Source organism: Somniosus microcephalus, chromosome 2, assembly GCF_052327205.1.
Source record: "Somniosus microcephalus isolate GS21.2 chromosome 2, FLI_Smic_1.0, whole genome shotgun sequence".
In the NCBI taxonomy this organism is placed as follows: Eukaryota; Metazoa; Chordata; class Chondrichthyes; order Squaliformes; family Somniosidae; genus Somniosus; species Somniosus microcephalus.
In genome coordinates, this window is record NC_140988.1 from 247,415,619 (window position 1) to 247,437,977 (window position 22,359).

The 22,359-nt window shown below is 44.7% G+C and overlaps 1 protein-coding gene across 12 annotated transcripts in view; it reads left to right on the forward strand.

Annotated features, from left to right (window-relative positions):
- micu3a (mitochondrial calcium uptake 3a) overlaps nucleotides 1-22,359 on the forward strand; it is a 250,731-nt gene that overhangs the window by 109,490 nt on the left and 118,882 nt on the right. For 9 of the 12 annotated variants that reach the window (XM_085970622.1, XM_085970641.1, XM_085970576.1 and 6 more), the window contains exons 5-6: nucleotides 5,163-5,210; nucleotides 6,771-6,853. The exons of the other annotated variants lie outside the window; for them this stretch is intronic. In XM_085970622.1, the coding sequence (XP_085826748.1) occupies nucleotides 5,163-5,210; nucleotides 6,771-6,853 (131 nt within the window). The remainder of the gene's footprint in view (nucleotides 1-5,162; nucleotides 5,211-6,770; nucleotides 6,854-22,359) is intronic. 12 annotated transcript variants of the gene reach the window in all.

Below are 22,359 nucleotides of genomic sequence, written 5' to 3' on the forward strand. Positions count from 1 at the left end.
CTTAGACAGATGTTAGGGAGAGGGATGGAGTCAGTGGCTAGGGAACGGAGTTAGTGGTGGGGACCGAAAACAATGGCTTCGGTCTTCCCAGTATATTATTGGAGAAAATTTCTGCTGTCAGGCAAGCAGACTGACAATTTAGAGACTGTGGAGGGGTTGAGAGAAGTGGTGGTGAGATAGTGCTGGGTGTTGTCAGCATACGTGTGGAAAAGACGCTGATGATGTCGCCAAAGGGCAGCATGTAGATGAGAAATAGAAGGGGCCAAGGCTAGATCCTTGGGGGACACCAGAGGTAACAATGCAGGAGCAGGAAGAGAAGCCATTGCAGGTGATTCTCTAGCTATGATTAGATAGATAAGAATGGAACCAGGCGAGTGCAGTCCCACCCAGCTGGACAACGGTAGAGAGGCGTTGGAGGAGAATGGAGTGGTCAACTGTGTCAAAGGCTGCAGACAAGTCGAGAAGGATGAGGAGGGATAGTTTACCTTTGTCACAGTCACAAAGGATGTCATTTGTGACTTTGATAAGAGCCGCTTCGATACTGTGGCAGGGGCGGAAACCTGATTGGAGAGATTCAAACCTGGAGTCGCGGGAAAGATGGGTACGGATTTGGGAGGCGACAACATGTTCAAGGACTTGAGAGGAAAGGGAGGCTGGAAATGGGGCGGTAGTTTGCAAGTGCGGAGGGGTCAAGGGTTGTTTTTTTTGAGGAGAGGGATGATGATTGCAGATTTGAGGGAGAGGGGGACAGTAGCTGAGGAGGGAGAACCGTTAACAATATCAGTTAACATGGGAGCCAGAAAAGGAAGTTGGGTGGTCAGCAGTTTGGTGGGAATAGGGTTGCGGGAGCAGGAAGTGAGTCTCATGGACAAGATGAGCATGAGTATTGGACAAGCTGGAGTTTATGGAAGGTAGAGGATGTGGTACTCCACTAGTTGCTTCATAGCCAATTTTTTTTTTCCATTTACAATTATTTTCTGTTTTCCATTGCCAAATGAATTCTCAATCTACTTAACTAACTTGCCTTTAATTTCATGTGCTTTGAAAGCCTTGTGTATAAGGCTAAACTTGTCAATCTTGGGCTCTCAAAAGGGAGCTGCACGCAAAAGGGAATGCCAGTCAGAGATGGATTACAATACTGTAGCGACATTTCTCCAACCCATGTTCCCTTCAAGAGCAGCCTCCTGACTGCGAACACAGGATCAGTGAACTTGCTGTACTGAATATTTCCAAATCTTTCACATGTTCATTGTGATCCAACCCTATCCGACAGTAAAAAGACATAGCTACTGAAGTTCTTCCCCGGAATGGTTCCCAGTGTGTCATTTGTCGCCAAACTTCCTCTCTTTTATGCTACTGCAATTTTAAGATGCAATGTAAATAGAAGTAGATCATTTTATAAATTAGGAATGTAAAGCATAGAATATGAAAAGGCCATTTTAGTCTGTTCCTTCCACAGATTAGGTACAATATGTTCCATTATAAACTCTGTCCAATCCAATCTCCATTGTTTCCCTGCTTCAGTGATAATGTGAAACTTCAGAGCATGTATCAAACCTCATCTCCCACTGTATTCCTCCTTCACTGGTTGCCACCTTTGGTGTGACATTTCAAATTTACGAGGAGCTGTCGAATTATTATCATGTTCTACATGGCATTGATTACCTTTGTTTTCACTTTCCGTTTTAACTACCAATCCTGTGTCTAACCTGATATTCATACAGCTTGCATATCCAGAACTCTGAGGGCAAAGAAAATTGCTGAACTCAAATCTTGCTTGAAGCTTAAATTTTAGACTCATGTCATCTATTCGAAGATCATAGTCCAAGTTCAATAACCACAGTTTGCTTACATTATCTATTCTTCTGAACATTAAAAAAAAACTAGTTCATGTGCCCTGCCAATCGTTTATCTGTTGGAAAACAGTTCAGTTCTGTAATTCTTTCATCATAACGGATGTGTTAACAAAAGTGGAATGAGTAAAAGTCATTAAATCCTTCAAACCCACTCTTTACGCAGACTGTACAATCCGCCCTGTTCTGGATTCTAAATGTTAATCTTAATTTATATAGAGCATAATTTATATAATCTGATTTCCCAAAAATAATCAAGCAAAATTCCAAACTATTGTATTTGTAAATATTTAGAACCAGTTAGCAATTGCTGACAGAATTATTGTCACATACACCTACATATGAAGTGTGTGTCTGTAGCATTATAGAGATTTTAATTTGTTATAAATTTCACCAAATTAAGCAGAAAGCAATTTTTTTAATTGAAAAATGGTGACGGTGTTGCTCAGCCCTCATAACACTGTTCAAATTATAGAATTTGCTTGCCTGCATGCATGTTGATAACTTGGTTTAGTTAATCAAACCTATTTACAATTACCCTATTTACATTATGTAGTAACTGATTTACTGTTGACACTAGTTAACTAGATCATTTGATGGTAGAATTTAGCATGTTCATTATTTAACCATTAAGATTGGAGAATTAATTGACATGTCAACTAATCTGAAATCTAGTTAAGCTAATATTCAAATTTCTACCTGCAAAAGAGGGTTTTTGTATTTATTTGGCATAAACAAATCATGGAGATTAGTTAATAACATGCTAACTGTCTGATGCAGACATTGGTCTTCAGGTTTTCTTTGTTTTTAACAGAATTGTTCAATATTTTGAGATTTGTTGACAAAACTGGTTGATAAAATGTCAGTCCATGTAAATGGACAAGAATAATAATTTCTTTCCTTATTTTAGGGAACTGATATTGTCAACTTCATGTTAATGAGGCCAGTAGGTGGAAATGACAATTGGGAGAGCTGTATAACGGGCAGCTGAATCAATACCACGTACTTTACACTCTCCCAAAGTCAAAATTACCCACAATGTCTTTGAATGAAATACAACTATAAATATATTAAAAATTCCACTGTGCTAATAAATTGGTTAATTCAAGATCTATTTCAGCAGTAATGTCATTTAAAAAAATGTCATGAAGCTAGCTGATACTTTCTGCTTGTAGAGCTACCAAACTGTACACAAGTATCTCTATACCTGTTTCTTGCACTGTGACTGGCATGTGATCATACATGTACCAAAGCTGATGTGGATATGTAAGATGAGGCTGAGAGACCTTGATTTAACTAGATCAAAATTATGTTTAAGAATCCTATCATTTGTGATGAAGTGTAATTTTAGCTCTGTTGGTAGCACCCTCATGTCTGAATCAAACAGTGTGGGTTCAATCTCACTAGGAACTTACAACAAAAATCTAGCGTGTGTTGCATTGTTGGCGTTACCAATGTGACATTAAACGGAGTTTCCATCTGCCTGCTCAAATAGACATCAATGGAACTTCAAAAGTAATCTATTGGTAAGGTGTTACATAAACACAAGTTTCATTCCCTTGCTCTTTTAGCTATGTGTCTTTTTCATCACACAGAGCATTGCCCATTGAGAGTGCACATTGGGAAATCACATGCACCTCCCCATGATTTTTTGTCCATTAATTTTAATGGATGGAAAATCATGAGCATGCCCATGATTTCCCTATATGCAGCCTCGGCTGCATGGTTCTGTTCCGTGAGTGTGCATTCAGCAAATCAACCTTTATCTGTAGCAGGTACAACTTTTATAAACACCAGGGCCAAAATTCATGGTGTTGGGGAAGTGCAAAGTATTGGATCATTTCTGGGTAGGCAGAAATTTGGGGCATAACATGGATCTGCTAGGTTTCCACCCTATACAACCTGCAGCCTAAATTCCTTTCAGGGGATATGATGCAGGTGAGATATTTGTCCACTCCCTGTTCGTCTGGACGAGACTTTGGGAGCATTCCTAGCCTACCCTGGTAATTCCAATGAGTACACCCTCTGATAGGCTCATCTGCTGAGGCCAGGTGTAGATTCTGCACTTAGTTTTAAGAAAGCCACAAACAATGGATAGAGGAAACTGATTCCCTAAGAATGGCCAACATTATTTGGGGAATAATTTTTTTTTAAACTTTAACCTTCAGCCCATTAAGGGTTGTTGGCTCCCTCCATTGGACGAGCAGGTTGCTACTTCAACTTTTCAGGACCTCATGAGGTTGGATGCCTCTGCAGTGCCTCGATAGTCGCGGGCTGCCCGCGCCAGTGTTTAAATGACCCTGTCCCCTTGATTTGGGACAGGATCAATATCCTGCAGAGCCAGTGGTTCCCCTCTACCACAATTTCAGCAGTGGAGCCTGGAATTTTGGGGCCATTGTTTTTATTTTTGTTTGATAGCTTGATTATGGTGTTAAAATGTATTTTGCAAGGGTAAAACTTCTCACTTTTTTCTTGGATATTCTGTTGCTGAAATTAACAAATTGTGTGTATATTTTCTATTTAATTTTTCTCAAGGTTCCTCCACAGTGACCTTTGTGTCATCTTTGTGGTCTGGCTGGAAAGCCCTTTTTTTCAGTGACCATTCCAAAAATCTTTCTCCCATAACACTCAATGCAGTCAACTAGAACTATCTGAGCATAGGTCACAATCTACTACCATAAACAAAGAGCAGAATGCTTTCAGAGGCTGGTAGATAGTTTTCTTCATGTTTAGTTACTTGTTGCCCGACAGATGTTCTTCTCTTTGTTACATGCCAATCTCTTCGTTGTAAAACAAATAAAAACAAAATAAAAAAATTAAGTATTCACATTAATTGAGTGATTACCCAAGGATGTTTTACACCCCCTTATCAAAACCTAAGGACCATCTTATCTGTAGATGAATGTCATAGGGGTACCTTAATTTTATTTGAGTTTGTAGCCTCTTGGAAGGTCAATGATTTCGTTTGTTCTCTATTTGTATATGCTTTAGGGAACAAAAGCAACAGTTGTGAGGCAGAAGACTGTTTAACCTCAACAAATGCTCTTTACCATCTTCAGGTTTAGTATAAACAGGAAACTTTTTCTAAAGGATAAAAACCTTGATTGTGAGCATTTTCACTTGCAATACAAAATCATTAGTACAATACTGAAAAACATTGGGACACACACACTGGATCATGCACTCCAGAAGTGTTCTGATGAAGAGTGATACTTGAAACATTCTCTTTCATATGCTGACTAATCTGCAGTTGATTTTTTTGTTCTTATTTCAACATAATCAAAGATGCCACTTTTTCTCCTTTTTTAGGTCTGATTGCCTACACAGAATATTTGTTTCTTTTGTGCATACTAACAAGTGAGTCTCTGAAACTGGCATGTTTAATAATCTTAACTAAGATGCTGTGCATATTTTAAGAATGCTACATGTTACCCTTTTGTTTACGAATATAAGTAAACAGTAGAGTAGCAATTTTTACAACTGCATGTTTCTAATCTTTATGTTAAGGCACAAACAAGTTCTGAATTGAAGCACAAAAATAAACCATTAGCAGCTTTCATTATTAATTTGTAGCACCATTATTTCAGTAATTATCTCCTTTTCGATACGTTAAGTATTTCTGTCGAGTGTTAGCCTATTAGCAGACAAACTGTTGCAATAACAACAGAAAATGCTGGAAGTACATAACAGATCTGGCAACATCCGAAAAGACAAATAAAGGTTAAAGTTTCAGGTGGAGGCCTTGTCAAAACTGGAAAAAGGAGGTAAGAAAGTTTTCTTTTAATAAGAATCACCAAAACAAAAATGGTGAACAGAAAAATAGGTGCAGGTCAGGAGTCGCTACGCTATGCCACGCCAGCTTTTCCGTCTTTGGCTTCCTACGCTGTTCTAACCAAGCTCAATGCAGATTTCAGTAACTCATCTTCCCCCAGGCGTTTAGAAGCCCTCGAGTCTGAACCGTAGCAATTTCAGACCTTAGCCATCTCCCACCTGCATTCCAAATTGTTCCATTACATTTTGGAACTGTTTTTTTCTCGTAACCTTTGTTTTGGCCGGTCCTACACTGGGCTCTCTTCCTGTTTTCTTGTTCTGATGAGTGTTAACCTGTCTTTTTGTTCCAGATGGTAACTGGTTGCTATGTATTTCAATTAATTAATTTGGAACTGTATTAAAATCTATTATTAGATGAAGTAATCACTAATTTTATTCTCATCTGTGTATTCCCTGTTGGCACTAAGGATAATTTACTCCAAAACTGTTTTGCATTATAACACCTTGGGATGTTTACCCATGCTAAAGTTACTATATAAATGGTGCTGCTTGTTTTTTCATACTTACTTGGTAATATTTCTCAAAATTGAATATAATTTTAAGCACTGGAAACTGATCATGTCTTCTAACAAAACACTCACTAAAGATGAAGTATCATTAATGAAGCAGGAAATTAGTATAAACCAAAGGACATGAAGGAGAAAGCAGTTTGGTCCATGTAAACAGCATATATCCAGTACTTACCAACATTGTTTCTCTGTCTTCCTTTTACATACATTTATACAGAATATAAAATTTGTACCTTCACGCTTCCTTTTGGTAGATTTTAAAGTTATGAACGTAAATATAAAAAAATCTTGCTTTTACATTACTAGTTCATACCACTATTTAAATTTGAATTTCATACTCTTGAGGTTTACCTGTAATTAGTCTTGCAGTCTCTTATGAGTTGATAGTAATATACACACCTTAAACCCCATATTCAATATTTTAAACTCTATCAATTAAAACTTTGTCCCTTGCCCCATCTATAGATTTAAACAACGACAAAAGGAATTGAGGCACAGAAATGTGAAGTTGACATTTTGCATATGTCTGTTGTTACTCTCATAACTAATATATTGGTATTTTGCATAAATGTTGCAGAACCTCATGCAGGTTTTAAAATAGCTTTCAACATGTTTGATACTGATGGCAATGAAATGGTGGACAAGAAGGAGTTCTTGGTGGTATGTACTTTACACTGTCTATTTTGATCTCAATTTTAGTTTTTATTACAATTTAGTAAAGAAAACAATTAATGTTTTTGAATTTTTGTATAGATTTTAACTTTACTGTGTAATGTTGACCAGTTTTGGTGACAATGATCAAGAATTCTTCATTAAAGGCCTTACACCATGTTAATGTTACTGGAAGTTAATTTTAAATATCCTGAGCATTAGACTAATGGTTCTCAAGTCATATTCACTCACGCGCTCTCAAACTCTTGCACACAAACCTGCACACACCCTTACACACTTTCGCACTTACACGCTCTCACTCACACACACTCTTACACACACACACGCACTCTTATACTTATACACACACACACTCACTGTCACACTCACACACACTTACACATACTCTTGCACACATATGCTTACACATACTCTCACACTCGCACACTTTTACACACTCTTACACTTATACACACACTCTCACGCACTTACATAGAAACACTTACACACTCGCATGCTCTTACACACTCGCACACTTACACAAACACTTGCACTTCCTATTCTTATGAAGGGTCTCTGTACAAAATGTCTCTCTTCATATGCTTATGGACCTGCTGTATATTTTCAGCATGTTCTGTTTTTTCTACTCTCCACACACACATCTATTGACTAGGGGGCTGGAGTGAGCAGTTAACTCAAACTCGTAGCAGTGAATAGAAAAAAAATGGATACCTGAAATAACTTTACATTTGCAACGGTGGACCTTGGTTCATGGAGTTCCCTCCTCCACCATCCCCTAGGTTATGTTTGCATATATCTTGAACAACATTGACATGAAAACAACATCTGAAGTTGTGACAGCACAAAAACATTTGTTCAGGATTTGATTTTTGAGTAACAGAATCATAGAAATTGTAGGCCATTTGTAAATGCTAGCTCTTCAGCTGATAATATCTGCTCTAATCATTTCCCTATGCCCTTTTGTATTACTTTTCACATTCTTATCCAGTTCCCTTTTTAAATGATATAATAGAAAGAAAAACTTGCATTTATATAGAGCCTTTCACAACCCAGTGTCCCAAAGCGCTTTACAGCCAATGAAGTACTTTTTGAAGTGTAGTCACTGTTGTAATGTAGGAAACATATTGGGGGAGAAATTCAGTATCGCCACATTTGGGGCGTTATACTCGAGCGGGTGCGAAATTTAGCGCCCGCCGCAAATTATCGCCACCTACTCCTAAATTGACCTGCTTCGCCCCAGGAGGTGCTTGGAGCGCTAAAACAGGCGCTGCACGACTGTCCTAAGGCGCTAAGCCGGAGAAGCGAGGTGCTACCACCGAGGGCGGGCATAGCGCAGGTGCGGCCAGTTAGCGATTGCACGCAGACACGCTGGCGCCGGTCAGCTCTTAAAGGGGAGGGTCGATCTTGGATTGCAGCCACACCCTGCACATCGGAGCCTGGACAGACCTACTGCCACATTCTAACGCCTAGGACCATGGAGAGGGCCAGGGAGCGAGCGCAGCGGTTCAGTGAGGGGGCCCTGCAGGTGCTGTTTGGCATGGTGGAGCGCAGGCGATCTATCCTGTTCCCGGACAGTGGCAGGAGGCCTCTGCCCAATGACTGTCGCTAAGCTTGGAGGGAGGTGGCTCACAGAGTGATCTCCAGCAGCATGGTGCCTAGGACCCTTGTGCAATGCAGGAAGAAGTTCAACGACCTCACTTGGGTCGTCAGGGTGAGTACCCTTTTCAGTATCCTCTTCATCCCTGCATGTGCACCTCACTTTATGGCCAAAGGGTCCTGAAAGCCCCAATGCCCAGCCCTCATCCAACACCTATGGGCCTTTCATGAAACTCACACGCACATTCAGCACTTTACACACTGTAAACCATGGGAGGCAGTGCAGCCAAGATCACGGTTTCACACTGTAAGGGCTATTCGACCATGGGAGGCAGTGCAGCCAAGATCAGGGCTTCACACTGTACTCGGAGCCCGTCCTTTCTCTTGCAGGGTAAGCTGGCCCATAACAGGAGGCAGCAGCAACAGACCGGGGGAGGCCGGCCTCACCTTCAAGACCTCCGTGATCTGGAGCAGCGAGTCCAGCGCATTATGGCAGGCCGGATGATTGGCCCCGTCACTACTGGAGATGCCGACCCCGTTCTGGACAGCAATGGTAAGGTCATCACCTTTTTGACCTCTCTCCTTCCACTTGTGCCTCACACCAGCATCCTTTGCCACTATCGAACCAATACAGTGCATTGCAGCACTCATGCCTCCCTTGCTGCCGCCCTGTCCTCACGCTAAAGCAACTCTTGTACCTCCCTGCTTTCAGATGCTAATTCGCCAGGTGAGAAGGCGGGCCCTCAAGCTGCCACTGAGAGTGATTCTGAAGGCGAGGAGGAAGAGGAAGCCGGGCCATCAGTGCCACCCTCAGCCGAGGCAGCCCATGGCCATAATGGGGACACGTCTTCCCTGGAGGGGAGCAGGGGGGAAGGGTCTGAGGAGGGTGAAGCTCCGGGGCCTAGCGGGCTGCAGCAACGCGGGGGGGGTGGGTAGGGAAGCTCAGCGGCCTTCTCCCCGGAGGGAGAGTCTGGCCTCCAGTCCTGCTACAGTGAGCGCAGAAGAGGTGCGGCTCCTCGCTGAAATGGGCGCCCAGGCGGAGCAGAGGCACACTGAGCTCATGGCTGCAGTGGCAAGGATGCCCGAATCCATTGCGTCACTGGCAAGGAGTGTCCAGGACTTCGGTGCAGTACAGGCAAGGAGTCTGCAGGACTTCGGTGCAGCACTGGCAAGGAGTCTGCAGGACTCCGGCGCAGCACAGGCGGCTTCCACGCAAGTGCTTAGTGGTGCAATGCAGTCAGTGGCTGGTCTGATGCAGACGCAGATTGAGGCCACACGAGCACTGACTGCTGCCACCCTCGCTGGATCAGGCACGAATTGTCGGGCCCCTCGCCGCGCCACAGCAGGCCAGCAGTCTGTGCTTCAGCAGATTGCTCCGCATGCTGCAGTGCTGCCCTATGGGAGTGCCAGTGTGTCGTCCGACCAGGGAGTGCCTGTCCTCTGTCAGGATGGCAGCATTCCTGCTGCCAACACTGTCACTTCTCCACTGCAGCTGCCACCACCTGTAGGACAGACTGCTGCCGCCCATGCAGAGTTGGAGCAGAGCAGCCAGCAGCCGGGCCCTGCAGGCCCAGAGCTGGTCCAGGCCGTCCCTCGAGCATCTGCCAACTCAGTTTCTGACACTCAGCAGCCTTCCCCCAGCCTTGCTGCAGCCACTGGCGTCCCATTGCGGAGGAGCTGCAGGGTGGGAAGGGGCCAATCTCGCAAGCGAAGCAGATCACCCTCGAAGGGCAAAAAGTAGGAGGTGTGGCAAAATGCTATTAATTTTTTTACTGAAGGCCGAGGATCGTGGTCATTTTTTGTTTACTCTTTTGTTCATTGTCTCCAGGTTGTGAGAGCCAGTTATGTGTCTGACTGCTTTTTTTGGGGTTTCTCTCTATTACTTTTGTAATGATCAATAACATGTCATTCTATAGTGGACACTAGGTGGAGCCGTAGAGCTGTGTAAAGCTGTATATAGCTGTATGTATATAAGACTACACTACCCAGCTGTATAGATATTAAGACTACATTACCCATGAGGCACTAGGCGACCCACAAGGCAACAGTCAAGATGGAAGCCTCTACAGATACTGTACCTAGTCCACATGTGCTCAATAAAAGGTCTAGCAAAAGCTAGCTGTGTTCATAATAAGAATGTCTATTTATTAATGAACATAACAACTTTGTCATGCGGGAAGGGAACACAGTTTGTTAAATAAAGAAGTGTCTTTATTCAGATTGTGCATGTTTGCTCTTTGAACTATTTGTTGCCTTGACCGGCTATGGGGTTGCGGAACGGTTCCATTCATGTTCCTTCAATGGCACAAGCCATTCCCTCAGAGGGGGCCTAGAACCGACTTGCAATAAGCTGCTGACGGATGGCCCTTGCACTTTGTGCCTCCCTCCCGTCTTGGTGCTCCTCCTCCTCCTCCTCTGCTGGTGCTCCAATGTCTGGTGGCAGTGGCTGAGTCCTGAGGATTGCCAAGTTATGCAGCATGCAGCACACTACAACGAAATGGGAGACTCGCTCAGGTGAGTACTGAAAGGCTTCCCCGGAATGGTCCAGACAGCGGAACCGTTGCTTGAGCACGCCGATTGTGTGCTCAATGATGTTCCTGGTCGCTTGATGGCTCTCATTGTATCGTTCTTCAGCAGGGGTGCTGGGCGCACAGAGCGGGGTCATCAGCCAGGTGCACAGAGGATAGCCCTTGTCCCCGAGAAGCCAGCCTCCTGGGTGAGCCGGGGCTTCGAAAAGGTCTGCCACAGAAGTCTGGCGCAGGATGACGGTGTCGTGGCTGCTGCCTGGAAAGCGGGCATTGACAGCTAGTATCAGCTGTCTGTGGTCACACACCAACTGGACGTTCAACGAATGGAACCCCTTCCGGTTGCAGTAATCCTCGGCATTTTCTTGCGGCGCCCGCAAAGCCACATGCGTGCAATCAATGGCGCCCTGAACCATGGGGAAGCCCGCTATTCTTGCAAATCCCATTGCGCGCTCTTGCTGCTTGTCCAGGGTCATGGGGAAGGAAATGTACTGACGTCTCCTTTTAAAGAGGGCATTCGTGACTTGGCGGATGCAGCATTGCACCGCGAACTGGGAGACATTGGCAATGTCCCCAGTAGCGGATTGGAAGGAGCCGGTGGCATAGAAGTTGAGAGGCACTGTCACCTTCACTGCCACCGACAGAGACGTCCTGCTCCTCAGTTGAGGCTGCAGATCTGGATGGAGCAGGTGGCAGAGCTCAGTGACCACCTCCCTGCTGAATCGAAGCCTCTGAAAACACTGCTCCTCAGACATGTTGAGGTATGAGAACTGTTGGCAGAATGCTCTGGGAGGGTAAGGCCTCCTGTGCTGACGCCTGTTGGCCCTCCTCCATCTGGCCATGATTGGCACTCTCTCTCGGCGTCTCTGAGCCCTCTCAATGCAATGGAGAAACCCACCGTTTCCACCCATTGCAGCCCCCATAGTATGTGGCCACTCAAAGTTATGCCAGTGAAAAATCAAACCAACTACAAAGTTCTGGCCTGAAGCCAGAAGTACCTGTGCGAGCGCTGACTCAATGCAGAAAGCTCTCTCCCTTTGTCTCTCTGCAAATCTCTCTCTCACAGAAGGAGTGGTCCAAAAATGGCTACCACAAAGAAGCCAGGAAGAGCCCCCTTTAAATAGCACCCCCCAGCCCCACAACGACTGGGAACCATTCCAGTCAACCAGTCGCTGGGAGCGACAGGTGGAAAGGAGGGGGGCGCCACTGAAGTTCCGGTTCGGGGCGCACCAAGGGTGTTGCACCATGAAATGACGTCAGGATCTGCACGCGCAGCTGAGTAGGTGTTGCGGATTAGCGCCGCCGCTAAATGTCTGTTCAATTTCGCCAGAGGCGCAGGTCTCGCCGCACCCGGGCGCTAGCCGCATCGCGCCCCACTTATCGCCCTCTTGTGGCGCTAACAACTGAATTTCTCCCCCAATGTCTCAATCTCTGCCTCAATAGCCACAGCAGTCCATGTTATTATAACACTCTTGGGTGGGGGGGGGGAAATCTTCTAACTTACTCCTTTCTTGTAATAAAAATAAGTCCATGCCTCTTGTTACTGATTTGCCAACCAGTGGAAACCATTTTTTATTATGCACCCTCTGAACATTTCAAAATTTTCAAAACCTATGCTAGATTCCCCCTTAACTTTCTCCTTCCAATAAAGCCTCAATTTTTCAAGTCTTTCTTCTCCTTCAAGGTGCAATAATGCAATGGTAATTAATATTTGTACTTTTTTCATGGCTCTAATGCCCTTTGAATAATACAACGGCCGGAACTACATGCAGTATTTATCCTGTGAAATGGAACCAATACATTTTTCTGAAACTTGGTGTATTTGGAGAATTTTTTTTCTCTTCTATCCATGGTTAGTTGGAAAAATGTTTAATCGAGATCAGATCAAGGACGAGTTAAAATTTACCCTAATTTAAAAAAAACTAAAAATGCCCATAAGCATGCCAACTCCATGGATCATTACTGACCATTGTATGATTTGCCAGATTTTAACTTCATACAAATTTGTTACATGAGTGAATCTTGTGCAAAACTGAAGAGATGAGTGTAAGTTTAAAATCTGCATTGGCGTCTAGTTGTGACAAACATTCACTGATAATTGAAGAGAGGTAACTTTTACAGTTTCCGGCACAAAATTTGTGATCTTTAATCGATGAAACTTATCCAGTTTCAAATGTTTTTCTTGTACCTATATATGCAATTTAAGGATCACCTTTTTATTCTTTTATATTTTTGAAGTGGGTAAATATAGATTGGTGTGGGTGTGGCCTGTTTCAGGTGCAGGGTTTTGTTCTATGAGGGGATCAAAAAAGGATGTGTCTACTTAAAAGCAGGTGTAAACTCTAAAATACCAAAGTGATTTTGAACAGTTTCAGGCTGCAGCATCTAACATCTGCCCTTTATAAATAGTACTTAAATAGTGGTTACTCCATAATTAACTATGGAATACCACTTTTTTTGCATGGATGGCAAAAAACATATAACTGTGTCACAAAATCCTATGTGAGTTAGGATGGTCTGTCTCAAATAGGATAAACATGGTTCTAAATAATTACTGAATTTTCATTTCTATTTCATTGTATTTAAAAAACATGTATTGCACTAATAGCAATGAGTAGAATTGGAAACTTGATATTTTCAAATGTACAGTCTTGCTTTTTCTAATATTAAAACTTGCATAGAGACTGAAAATTACTAATTGCATATAGTTTAATCATTTTGATATTTCTCTGTTCTCTGGGGAGTGCAGCCAGAGCCAAGTCCATGGCACCATGGGTAGCTCCGCTGCGCGGGGGGGTGGTGTAGGAAGAAGAGTGGAAGAGCAATAGTCATAGGTGATTCGATAGTTAGGGGAGCAGACAGGCGTTTCTGTGGCCGCAGACGTGACTCCAGGATGGTATGTTGCCTCCCTGGTGCCAAGTTCAAGGATGATGCTGAGCGGCTGCAGGGCATTCTGAGGGGGGAGGGTGAAAGCCAGAGGTCATGGTCCATATCGGTACCAACGACATAGGTAGAAAGAGGGATGAGGTCTTGCAGGCAGCTTTTAGGGAGCTAGGAAAGAGATTTAAAAGCAGAACCTCAAAGGTAGTTATCTCCGGATTACTCCCGGTGCCACATGTTAGTGAGTACAGAAATAGGAGGATAGAGCAGATGAATGCGTGGCTGGAGAGATGGTGCAGGAGGGAGGGCTTTAGATTCCTGAGGCATTGGGACCGTTTCTGGGGGAGGTGGGACCAGTACAAGCCGGACAGGTTGCACCTCAGCAGGACCAGATGAAGAAAAAGGGTGGGACTAACAAATCTAGAGCTCCCTGGATGTCAGGGTGCATACAGGGAAGGATAAAGGAAAAAAAGGGAAGCTTATGACAGATACCGAGGGCTCAATACTGCAGAAACCCTAGAGGAGTATAGAAAGTGCAGGAGTGAAATTAAAAAGGAAATTAGGAAAGCACAAGAGAGGGCATGAAAAAATATTGGCAAGTAAAATCAAGGAAAACCCAAAGATGTTTTATAAATACATTAAGAGCAGAAATTGCAATCGGGGGGGAGGAGTGTGAAATATTAGATGAAATAAGCATAGTGAAAAAGAAAGTATTAAGGGGTTTAGCATCTTTGAAAGTGGATAAATCCCCAGGCCCAGATGAAATGTATCCCAGACAGTTAAGAGAAATAAGAGAGGAAATAGCAGAGGCTCTGACCATCATTTTCCAATTCTCTCTGGCTACAGGTGTGGTGCTGGAGGATTGCTAATGTGGTACCATTGTTTAAAAAGGGAGAAAGGGATAGACCGAGTAATTGCAGGCCAGTCAGCCTAACCTCGGTGGTGGGAAAATTATTTGAAAAATTTCTGAAGGACAGGATAAATCTTCATTTAGAAAGACATGGATTATTCAGGGACAGTCAGCGTGGATTTGTTAAGGGAAGGTCGTGTCTGACTAACTTGATTGAATTTTTTGAGGCAATAACGAGGAGGGCCGATGAGGGTAGTGTGTTTGATGTAGTCTGTATGGGTTTTAGCAAGGCTTTTGATAAGGTCCTGCATGGCAGACTGGTCACGAAAGTAAAAGCCCATGAGATCCAAGGCAAAGTGGCAAGTTGGATCCGAAATTGGTTCAGAGGCAGGAAACAAAGGGTAATGGTTGAAGGGTGTTTTTGTGACTGGAAGGCTGTTTCCGGTGCAGTTCCGCAGGGCTCAGTACTGGGTCTTTTGCTTTTTGTGGTATATATCAATGATTTGTAGATGATACAAAAATTGGCTGTGTGGTTGATAATGAAGAAGAAAGCTGTAGCCTACAGGAAGATATCAATCGACTGGTCAGGTGGGCAGAACAGTGGCAAATGGAATTCAACCCGGAGAAGTGTGAGGTAATGCAATTGGAGAGGGCTAACAAGGCAAGGGAATACACAATAAATGGTAGGACACTGAGACGTGCAGAGGATCAGAGGGACCTTGGAGTGCATGTCCATAGATCCCTGAAGGTAGCAGGACAGGTAGATAAGGTGGTTAAGAAGGCATACGGGATACTTGCCTTTATTAGCTGAGGCATGGAATATAAGAGCAGAGAGTTTATGCTTAAACTGTATAAAACACTAGTTAGGCTGCAGCTAGAATACTGCATGCAGTTCTGGTCGCCACATTACAGGAAGGATGTGATTGCACTAGAGAGGGTGCAGAGGAGATTTACGAGGATGTTGCCTGGGCTGAGGAATTTTAGCTATGAGGAAAGATTGGATAGGCTGGGGTTGTTTTCTTTGGAACAGAGGAGGCTGAGGGGAGACCTAATTGAGGTGTATAGAATTATGAGGGGCCTAGATAGAGTGGATAGGAAGGACCTATTTCCCTTAGCAGAGGGGTCGATAACCAGGGGGCATAGATTTAAAGTAATTGGAAGGAGGTTTAGAGGGGATTTGAGGAGAAATGTTTTCACCCAGAGGGTGGTGGGGGTCTGGAACTCACTGACTGAAAGGGTGGTAGAGGCAGAGACCCTCATCACATTTAAAAAGTACTTGTATGTGCATTTGAAGTGCCGTAACCTACAAGGATACGGACCAAGTGCTAGAAAGTGAGATTAGGCTGGATAGCTTTTTGTCAGCCAGCACGGACAAGATGGGCCAAATGGCCTCCTTCTGTGCTGTAAATTTCTATGATATTACTGGTTACTACTGTAAATGCAGAAAGGGAAGGCTATACAGATAGGGTGGTATCCATGTCCTTGCAGAAAGGGTAAGCGGAGAAAGATTTAACCTAATTAGGGGCTAGGAGCAGAAAATCAACACTAAGTCAAAAAGTATGAAAAAAAGACCAGCAGGACATATGGGCAGGATGGGGACAGTTACCCAAATAAGAGTTTTGTACACAAATGTAGGAGCAACATAAATAAAACAAGTGAGTTACAAGCACAAATTCATCTTAAAGGGTATGAAGTAGTAGCCATTACAGAGACCTGGCTACAAGCTGGCCATATTGGGAGCTAAATATTCCAGGCTATAGGATCTTTAAAATGTACAGGGAAATTGGGAAAGATTGAAGAGTTGTAATATTGATAATAAAAACACAATTACAGCAGTAGAAAAAGGGATTTCAGAAAGGATGATCAGGCAGTTGGAAACCCCATGGTAGAATGTATTGCACTAATAGCAATGAGTAGAATTGGAAACTAAGGACGCAAGACTCTGGTAAGAGTTATCTACAGACCTCCTGATAGCAGTGATGTAGTGGGGGGATGTATAAATATGGAGATCAGGGACGCATGTAGCCAAAACAATGTGGTTATGATGGGAGATACTGGCCCGGATTTTGTGCTAAGAATAAAGGTGAGGTTATCAGCGCTTACCATTATTAAAGAGTAAAGCACATGTGCAGTTAAATGCGGAAATTAGGAAGTTGCTGTCTGTTTTGCCCTGCTCCTCCACAAGCTCCGCTGCACCGGTACCTCGCCAAGAGATTCAGCATTCAAACATATGAAGAGTGTGAAGTTGTGGTACTTGCCCACTAGATACCCACTAAATATGCCAGAAAAAGTTAGGGCGTGTCAATTCAAGTGTAACTGAATTTTTAACGACGTGGTAAGTCTATGGTTGCCCTGTTCACACAGGTCCCAGATCTCTTGTAGAGGGCGCCGCGCTGTATCGGACTCCCAATGACTAAGTTACCATGAAAAAGCCCACGAAAAGTCAGTGGGCAGCTGTAAGCGTAATGAACGTTGAGCACCGTTCGTCCGCCACTGACTGCAAAATCCAGGCCATTAATTTTCACACAGAGTGAGAGAAGCAGAACAGCTCATCGTAAAAGTCATGGATTTCGAGAATGTATTCGGAACAGTTTTCTAGAATGATATGTTTTAGAACCAGCAAGGGAAGAGTCCATTCTAGATTTAGTAATTAATAATGAACCAGAATCAGTTATCAATCTGATGTAAGGGAAGATTTTGGAAATAGTGACCATAATATGATTTGAATTGGACATTAGAGTTCAGAGGGAAAAAGGAGAGTCACAATTCAAGGTTTCAAATTTCAATAAGGCAAAGTTCGAAGGAGTGAGAAATAAATTGACCACCGTAAACTGGGCTGAACTGTTAATGTTGCGTCCGTGTATAATAAGACACAGACTGCGGAGAACGGTACAACAGGTGTTTACTCAACGTGGCTCACACTGCAACTGATCTGTACAGATTACTACTCAGTGCTATATACAGGTGTGGTCACTGCCAGTGCTGCAGTATACATGAGCTGTAAAACATAGTTCCCCCCTTAAAGGTATATACATTACAATTCCTCCCCTTTTAGATTAACAGTACCATAACACTCATTTAACAATTAAATATCAAACTAATTACAATTAACACTTTTAACATGCAACATTAGCTGAAAATAGTCTATTTATATATTCAGTCTTTGGGGAGGCTTCCTGATCCTCTCTGGATAGCGCCTTTCCCGAGTGTCTTGCTCTTGGTGCGGAGGCGATTCTGGCCCCCTGTCGTCGGTTGGTTCATCAGCTTCCGATGCTACTGTTTCTGGGGTAGATGCGACCTGTACGTCGGGTTCATCACCAGGTACTTATGGACGAGGCATGGGGTTGACTTGTTCCTGTGACTCTCGGATCTGGTCAGCATGGCGTCTCACGATGCTCTCCCCAACGTCCACTGTGTACATTAGTGAGCCCTGCCGTGTGCATATCGTTCCTGGCTGCCATTTTTCTGTTCGGTAGTCGCGGGCCAAGACTGGTTGCCCTACATTGAAGCTCCTTGTTGGCTTCTCATGGATGTGCTGGAATTGCTTACTCCCAACATCTCTTCGTACGTTTGGTCTGAGCAAATCCAGGCGAGATCTTAACCTTCGATTAAAGAACATCATGGCTGGGGCCTGGTTGGTGACTGCATGTGTCGCATTCCGGTAGGCGAACAGGAAATTGTCCACCTTGTGCTGCACCAGACTGTTGTCATTGTACATAGCCTTTATTGCCTTCTTAAAGGTTTGTACGAACCTCTCGGCCAATCCATTTGTGGCTGGATGATACGGGGCGGATGTGTACTGCCTTACCCCATTTCTTTTTCAAGAACCTCTGGAACTCTTCGGACACAAACTGTGGTCCGTTGTCGGAGCAAATCTGTTCTGACAAGCCATTCCTGGCAAAAATGGTCCGTAAGACTGCAATAGTTTTCTCCGTGGTGGTGGAGGACATTTTGATGACCTCAGGCCATTTCGAGTGCACATCCACGGCTATTAAAAACATTGAGTCCATGAATGGACCAGCAAAATCAATATGCACCCGTTGCCATGGAGATGAGGGCCACTCCCATGGGTGTAGAGGGGCCTGTGGTGGTGCATTTTAGACTTTCTGGCATCCTGAGCAGCTCTTGGTCAGGTCCTCGATTTGTTTATCGATTCCCAGACACCACACACAAGCCCTGGCTAGGCTTTTCATTTTTACCCCTCCCAGATGACCTTCGTGAAGCTCATTGAGCACTCTATCCCTTAACTTGGGTGGAATTACCACTCGGGATCCACACATCAAGGTCCCCCGGCACACTGACAGCTGTTCTCTCCTTGTCGAGAATGCTGGCAACAGTGAGTCGCCATGTGCTGGCCATCCCTTCACCGTCAAATCATATACCCGAGACAGTGTCGGGTCATTTCGGGTTTCCTTTTCGATACAAGCGTTGGTTACCGGTAGGTATTCAACTATAGTCGAATGGAATATTTCGACAGGATCCACTGCTGGTGCTTCCTCCGCAGTAGGCAGTGGCAGGCGAGATAGCCCATCAGCATTTCCATGCTGTTTCGTGCCCTTATATTCAATCTCATAGTGGTGCGCCCCTAGAAAAAGTGACCATCTTTGTAGTCGTTGCGCAGTCATCACCGGAACGCCCTTCTTCGGATTAAAAATGGAGACGAGGCTGGTGATCAGTCAGCAAGGTGAACTTCTGCCCGTGCAGATAGTGATTGAACTTTTTCACTCCCCACACTAGGCTGAGGGCCTCCCTGTCAATCTGGGCGTAGTTACGCTCGGCTGAGGTTAGTGATCGTGACGCAAAGGCTATTGGCCTCTCCTGAGCCGTCCGAGAATTTGTGCGACAGCACCGCTCCAATGCCGTAGGGTGACGCATCACATGCCAACCGAATTGGTAATGCCGGGTTGTAATGGGCCAATACCTCTTTCGATGTGATTAGTGTTTTGCTCTTCTGGAAAGCTCGTCTACATTCGTCACTCCACTTCCATGGCACCCCAGTTTGCAGTAGGGTGTTCAGTGGGTGTAGTATTGTAGACAAATTTGGCAAGAACTTATGGTAGTAGTTTACCAGCCCGAGGAACGACCTCAGTTGTGACACATTTTCCGGTGCTGGAGCCTTGACTACTGCCTCAATCTTCTCTGGGGACTTATGTAACCCCTCTTTATCGATAACGTGGCCACAATACGAGATCTGTTTTCTAAAAAACTCGCATTTGGGGCGGTTAGCTCGGAGCCCATATTCCTGCAATCTAGTGAGCACCTGCTCCAGGTTGGCAAGGTGATCACTGTCATTTTCGCCCGTGACCAGGATGTCGTCCAAATAACACTGGGTCCCTGGGATCCCTTGCAGGACTTGTTCCATTGCTCTCTGCCAAATAGCCGGAGCTGATGCTACCCCGAATACCAGCCGGTTGTATTGGTAGAGACCTTTATGGGTGGTGTTTGTGAGGTATTTTTTTGATGCTTCTTCTACCTCCATTTGCTGATACGCCTGGGCCAGATCAATCTTAGTGAAGCATTTCCCTCCCGATAGCGAGGCGAAAATATCTTCAATCCGCGGAAGTGGATATTGTACGGTGTGAAGGACCGGGTTCACTGTTACCTTAAAGTCCCCACAGATGCGAACCTTCCTTGGTTCCCCAGGCGTGCTGCTCAATGACTTTTTCATCACAGGGACGATGGGTGTAGCCCACTCGCTCCAGTCTACCTTGGACAGTACACCTGAACATTCCAGACTCTCCAGCTCTGCTTCAACGGCTGGGCGGATCGCATAAGGTATCGGTCTGGCCTTAAAACATTTTGGGCTTGCGTTTTCTTCAATTTTAATCGTCGCTGTCATGCCTTTTAGTGTTCCGAGTCCTTGCTGGAACACTTCTTTCGCGTCAGTTAGGATCTTTGACAGTCGCCCAGGTGTGACGTCGTCATCCTTTTTGTCAGCCACAGTCAGTGCCTGTATGGAATGCCAATCCAGTTGTATTTTCCAGATCCATTCACGTCCCAGTAATGGTGGTCCTCCATCTTGCAATACATACAGGTCTAGTTTTGGTGTTTCCTTACCGTTATATATAACGGTCACCCTTATTTTTCCTTTGGGGTAGACTTTTTGCCCCGTGTACGTCTTCAAAATAATTTTTGTGTCTCTCAAGGGTATGTGTGAGAATAGCCGCTCGTAGTCCTGTCGGTTTATGACTGTTAGGGCTGATCCTGTGTCCAATTCCATCTTTACCTGGACTCCTGCTAACTTGAGAGTGACCCAAATGGTTCGGTGATCCTCCATTGTGATCACATTATGTAGTTTCAGACAACTCAGTTCCCTGCTTTCGGAGTCGTTATCACTCTTTTGTTCATCTGAACTATTCTCTGTCATCTTATGTACCTCCTTGTATACTTTCCTTGGTAGGTTTCTTATTGCTGGTTTTCTTTCCCGACCTGCAGACTCGTGCTATGTGTCCTACTTTTCCACAGTGTCTGCACACTTTGTCTTTGAACCAGCAATCGTTCTGGTCGTGTGTTGTTCTGCCGCAGCGATAGCACTTCTCTGTTCCATATGACATTTCGTTTGTGCCATATTCTTGCGGTCTCTGTTGTATCTCTGCAGCGCCCCATGCTGCTGCTTCATATGATACCGCAATGCTGAAAGCCTTTTCCAGCGTAAGGTCCTTTTCAGATAAAAGCCGTTTCTGGGTTCCTTCACTTTGAAGCCCACACACAAACTTGCCCCTTAAGGTATCTGCCAGTCCCGCTCCAAACTGGCAGTGTTTGGATAGATTGCGCAGTTCTGTTAAATAATCAGCATTGCTTTCATCCTTATGCTGGTTCCGTTTGTGAAACTTGAATCTTTCTGCTATCAGCAGCGGTGTGGGGTTTAAATGTTCCTGTAGTATCGTTACTATGTCTTCAAAACTCTTTTCCATTGGCTTCGTTGGGGTTACTAGATTTTGTAATAAACCATACGTCTTTGCACCCATTAAATTTAACAATACCGACGCTTTCTTGTCATCTGACACCTCATTTGCCTTGCAGTACACCTCTATTCGTTCGACATATGTAGTCCAATCTTCGACTTCATTGTCAAATGCGGTGATACTGCCACTCTTCGGCATTTTGGGTGTGGTTTAAAATGGCGTCTCCCAATGGCTTAAAATGGCGTCTCCCGCGCTTTCCTTCCTCCCCCGCTGCTGCCGACGCCGCTCCCGGTGGTTCTCGTGGCAATGGCGGCGCCCTGTAGGTTTCGCGTGCTTCTCCTGCGCTGCTGCCAACACCGCTCTTGGCGGTCCTTATGGCAATGGCGGCGCCTCGCGGGTTTCTGCGCGTCTCTCTCTCCCTCTCTCCGACGCTGCTCGACCCCTGAACACCGGCTGCACCCTGTGCGCTCTGCCCTCTCTCTCCCACGTCGACGCTGCTCGGCCCTTTGTTGTGCCGCTCGGTCGGGCTCTAGCCCGCCGCTGTCCGGGAAGGGTTTGTGCACTACCTGTTGCCAGCCCGTTTCGCTGGACCACCTCGACTGGAAAGCCAAGCTTGGCTCTCGACAGCCTCCCCCGCAATTCTCGAGTCTCTGCTGGATGACTGGGCGGTTGCCCGTGGTCGATGCCCGAGTCTCTGGCCTTGACCTCCAATCCACTGATCTCCAGGAACGAATCCCC